The 5,295-nt window shown below is 33.6% G+C and overlaps 1 protein-coding gene across 1 annotated transcript; it reads right to left on the bottom strand.

Moving 5' to 3' along the window:
- Positions 1–3,460: 3,460 nt before the first annotated feature.
- LOC143602896 (CASP-like protein 1) lies at positions 3,461–4,979 on the bottom strand. The gene is made up of 3 exons (XM_077079889.1): positions 4,632–4,979; positions 4,398–4,524; positions 3,461–3,709 (listed from the first exon to the last, which is right to left on the bottom strand). Exons 1-3 carry the CDS (start codon positions 4,856–4,858, stop codon positions 3,482–3,484), a joined length of 582 nt encoding a protein of 193 aa, XP_076936004.1. The 5' UTR covers positions 4,859–4,979; the 3' UTR covers positions 3,461–3,481.
- Positions 4,980–5,295: the final 316 nt, after the last annotated feature.

Below are 5,295 nucleotides of genomic sequence, written 5' to 3'. Positions count from 1 at the left end.
ATGTTGCTAACAAGACACAAAAGTAACAAACACACACTGTAACTCAAAAGATTTCCATTAATATAATATGTTAGAATCAATAGGAAATCAATTAGGGTTTCAGAATGGAATGTTATCCGTACGTAATAAAGACAACCGTCAAAATCAATATCAGGTGAAAGGTATAGGTGTCGTGTGTCATAGGTGTGCCCTAAATTATTCCTTTTATAGACCTGCCCTGACACCTGACATTCATTCTAGAAACCCTAATGATAATAACATACATATTCAAACAAAATACAAAAGATTATAAGTGTAAACAGGTCTTCGGGTAAGCTTTGCAGCTTTTGTCTTCTTCGAGTAGACCTGGTAACCAAAGTGCGATGGGGATCAGTTCTCCGGACAGACTTTACGTAGAATATGTTCCAAAGAAAATATTCATCTAGTAGACTTCAATCCTCTTGACCATATCAAACTTTGCTCGATATAGTCCCACTAGCAAACATGTTCTTCAGGAATCCCTTCAACCCTTTTGTTAATATTTACTTATTAAGCATACCAAGGTGTGCTGGTAACATTGTAGCTTTGCTAGGAGTTGAACCATGCTCGGTAAAAGTCTTTAACTTGTTTCTTGATCAACTTCCTTCAACCTTGCTGGGAACACTGCTTATTAAGTATAAACCTTGCATGATATTTCAAAAGACTTGGAATCCGCTTGGTTAAGACAAGGGTTTGCTAGAAAACAAATCTTGCTTGTCTAGAAGAACAACCTTGCTAGACAAAGTGAACCTTGCTTGGTTTAACACTTAAGAGGAATTCTAGAAGATAACTTCGATGGGAAAGCAAAATACCATGCAAGGATAAGTAAAATCTTGCTGGGAGGTCTAAGCTTGTTCGGTGTCCATACTTAGCAGTTTTAAGAAGAGTTGAGAAGTTTCCAATCTTCCTTTAGCCTTTTTCTCATCCCAACAGGTTTCAATTATATCATTACATTTAGAAGAATCTTGTGTTTGGGTGGTCGATTTTGTGACAATTAGGTCCGAAAAGTGTTGGGATTTTTGTGGGTTTTGGTTTATATTGAAGTTTTAGTCATCTTTATCTTCTACAACACCAAGGTATGTTATTTATTTTCATTCTTGATGGTGTATAGCAAGGAAATTGTAAGTTTTTCATAATTTTTCTATATCCACTCTTGCTTGAATTGTTTAATGATATTGGTAGTGAATTATGGGTTATGGTTGTAGATGCTTAGTTATGAATTGAAACATAATATTAGGCAATTTGTTGGTCATCTAGTGGACATAATGCTAAAAGTTTTTGAAACATTGTTGAAAAAGTTGAATAATGTATTTAATTGGCATCTACAATCATAGTGTTAAGCAAGTGTGGGGATGTTTAAGGTTGAAAAGTGAATAAATTGATCCTTGGTTGTTGTTTGTTGTGTTCAGAATGGGTCCAAAAGGAAAGGAATCAGTTGGGTCTTCAAGTAACCGGCTAAACAACAAAAAAGAAGAAGCATGATACTTCAGCCGGATATAAAAGAGGAGGAAGAAGATCATAGAGGTGAAAAAGCAATTTGGAACTCGGGGTCTTTGACAGACCAACCTTGGGAATGGCAAGCAGAACTATTCCATGAACAAATGAACTCGTTAATGTAGTGAAAAGAGGCTTTTATTTGTGAAAAAAAAAGCGAGGGGAACAGATTTTTATCCGTTTGTGGTCACCGATAGGTTCCGAGCATTGGGTTGGGAAGCGGCCTTGAAGTGTTATGATAAGGATTCAACTAACTTGTTTGATACAGAGATACAAGAATGGTTGGCTATCTTAAGACGGGTTATAGGTAATCATCCATCAAAGAATAAGTTGATTGGTATTGTGAAAAAGATTGAGGTGGTAATGTCATCATTCGATAGTTTGAGACGGGTGGCGAAATTTGATAGCAAGCCGAACAACCGGTATATGTTCCCATGTTTGGAATATTTATCTATCAAGGGGTCGTGCACTATTGCATTAAACCTTTCCCCACATATTTAGTTAACAAAGGTTAAGTAAAACTAATGAATAGAATACCGAGACTACTTTTCAAAAACTATTTCTTTAATTTCTTATCTATTTACACTTTAACCCTCAAACTTTAATTATATCTTACTTGTCATGTTATTTTACTTTAAAACCTTTAAGACCATCTACCAACTCAAGACCCTCTCAATCTAGGTCTTGCTCGTTGAATTACCTTTCAGTTTTACCGCACACTAAACCTTCAAGTTACTTGTTTCATGTGAGTAATCACACTCCCCCTTTTTACGCTTTTATACTTTTGGGGTGACATGTATACCATATTCAAACTTACTTGTTTTTTGATCTAATTATCAAAACCACAATTCAACATTATGTGTTTGTTCGAATACTTGCTCGATCTTTGTTTATGCCCCAAATTGATTATGTGCACGAGTGTTTACTTTTATGTTGTTGTTGAGCCTCAATAAGTATGATCATACGCACCCCTAACTACTTTAGCCTCGTGCTAGTAGAATAGGGCCTCATTCTCCGAGTATTTTGGTTGTTACCAAATATAATGGAGCCATAGTTATTTACTCAACATTTACAATGATTGTTGCATTATTCTATATACACATGTGAATTGTGATTTTTGCCTCATTATATACATATCAAAAACTAGTGTATTGCTCACCAACATTCGTGTTGATCAAATCTATTTTTATGCATGCTACAAGTCTACTTTTAGTTTGCTTGTGAAGATTGAAGACTCATCGCTTAGATTATACCTTTAGGATACTTTAACAAACTTATTGTTGATGAAATTGTTTGTATTTTATCTTGAACAAGTTGTATTTGTGATGATTGAATGAAATAAACGAGTTGAGTAAATATTGTCACTTTGATAGTGTCATAGTGTTCTTGTGCAATCCGTTGCACCCCGGCATGTTCTGCCGCCTTTAGTCGGGGTGTGACAACAAATATGTTAAAAGATGGGATCATCAGCATGTATTTTATTAGTTGGGAATGTTATTTGCCAATAGTTAACCGTTGATTATATAAATCTAATTTTCCTAATCTTAATAGTGTTTATATAAATTAATTAATTGATGAAAAATGATTTTAGATAAAGTACTCGAATGCTTTTAGGATGGATGAAATGTAAAAGGTTAAAGGTGATAAAAAAAGAGTTTTACATTTAGAATGTCTTGTAGTCCCATTACCCTTGATCCCAAAAATTGTGAAAATATATCTAAGCATGCAACTACCAAAAGAAGTTGATTAGTTGATTCTCTACATACGTAAACAGTTACACACATTTGATATACCCTCTTGGCCTCTTAAATTTTTCTTAATTTTAGACAAATTTAATAACCAATGATCTTGTATTACCTTCTCAATCACAAGCAGACTAAAATGAAAACATATACAAAATGACAAATGAAAGATATAAATAACATCAAACAGTGATCATAAGAGACGATAGCATCTCGTGTCGAACAAACTATCCCCTTGCCATCTTCTTGAAAAGCAAGATAATGGAGAGCCAAACAAGCAGTAGAAGTGTGATTGAGGATATGAGAGACAGCAGAACTGAGGCTGCAAAGTGGAAGCAGAAGGAACCAAACGTATTACATATCTTGTTCCATCGGGTATGCGAGTTTCCCTTGAGTCCGATGTATGCAACTCCTCCTGCTGCTCCGGTGGCTGCAGCCACAATGCCTAGTAGCAGCTGCACCATGTCCATTGAAATTATAGTAAATTACATTATGTCACTTGCAGAAAATAAATTAAATCTTACATAAAAAGATAAATTTCTTCATAACATAAGGTTGTATACAAGTGTTTATGTTATATCCATTCTAGCTTCAAGACAATACTGAATTCAATTTTCTAAATTAAATTATTAAGGGAACGTGGAATAATGAATAAGTGGTGATGATATAATTAACTTAGCTCATCTGTCATCCATATATTAAAATTGAAAACTGAAAATGCTTTGAATCAAATCTTAAATCTATCAAGGGGTCAAACATGTAAAAAAAGGTCGAAAATGTATCTAAATAATGTTTTAAATTGTCTTAACTAAAAGACTAATTATAATGTTTAGTGTAATACTTTTGTAAACATACTTATTACTATAATTTAAACACATGACCGCTGGAAAATAAAACTTCATATAACCTTTGGATTTTGTTGAAGTCATTTCTTTAATGGTTTATAGTTTATGCAATGTTTGTATATTTAAATTTTTTAATCTTAAAATTTAATTTTTTCTGCAAATTTGCAAAAATTTAATATATTTTTTTAATATTTTATATAACATAAATTAAAGAAATAGGTTATAGTACATAAAACAACTTGAATATGGAAAAAAAATATAAAAGAAAATGCATGTTTTGTAACTTTCAAGTTCTTACAGCATCAAACATCACGAAATGAAAATGCATCTTTGTAGAAATCCCCCCTTGAATGAGAGCCAAAACCGATAGCGCACAAGTGATGATACTGTACAAGCAAGCAACCGAGAGTGCTGCTACGAAATATCTGCAAGATAGCCACACGTCAAACTAAAAGATAAACGATAAATCAAATAATTATATATATATATATGCTAGATAATAAACTCGACTAATTTGACTTATGATACTTACATGAAAGCTGGAGAATGATTAAATTCTGCATCAAGAGGTACTGCAATTCCTGGTGCAACCGGAATCATTTTGGTTTGTTTAGAAGTGACCATAACAATGACAGCAGCCAAGCCTGTTGCAAATAACAAGACCCTTAAAGCCACATCAACCAAAAGTCCCCTAGTACTCTTGTATTCCGGTGCAGCGGATGACTTTAAGGGCACCTCGGGTGTGTCGATGGATGACATGGTTGCTGGAATATTTCTATAACAGCAAATTGATGTTTGTATTTTTGTGATGTTGTGGTTTGGTGTTAGCTACCGAATGCAGATTTATACAAAATTTTGGTCAACTGGTGATGGTATTTGCAGGTTGTACCACGCAAGGTTATATGATATTTTATATTATAAAATTCAATATTTGTCGTCACTTGTTAAAAATGTTAAAATTGGAAACATAGGCAAGTAAACTAGCCCGATAAATGAATAACTAGTTTGACTAATTAAACTTTGTTTGTGTTTGCTTTTTATAGTAACTAATGATAAATTGTTGCGAAAAGAACAAGTGTAACAGTTTTGGACGATTCAGTGTAGGCTCGTGTATATATCCATCGGAATTCCGTCGGCTATTCATCGATAATATATTGAAATAAGACTTTCGATCAGATAACCACCTCAGCATAGAT

The sequence above is a fragment of the Bidens hawaiensis genome, unplaced genomic scaffold (genome assembly GCF_021521415.1).
Source record: "Bidens hawaiensis isolate Kalapana, Puna unplaced genomic scaffold, B.hawaiensis_p1.1 tig00000237_1, whole genome shotgun sequence".
In the NCBI taxonomy this organism is placed as follows: domain Eukaryota; kingdom Viridiplantae; phylum Streptophyta; class Magnoliopsida; order Asterales; family Asteraceae; genus Bidens; species Bidens hawaiensis.
This window is presented reverse-complemented; position numbering and strand designations above follow the sequence as displayed.

Coding starts and splice junctions, on each gene's coding strand:
- LOC143602896 (XM_077079889.1), bottom strand. CDS start 4,858: ATGTCATCCATCGACACACCCGAGGTGCCCTTAAAGTCATCCGCTGCA. Junction 4,525..4,631: donor AATCATTCTCCAGCTTTCAT/GTAAGTATCATA, acceptor GCTATCTTGCAG/ATATTTCGTAGCAGCACTCT. Junction 3,710..4,397: donor ATTTCGTGATGTTTGATGCT/GTAAGAACTTGA, acceptor GACATGGTGCAG/CTGCTACTAGGCATTGTGGC.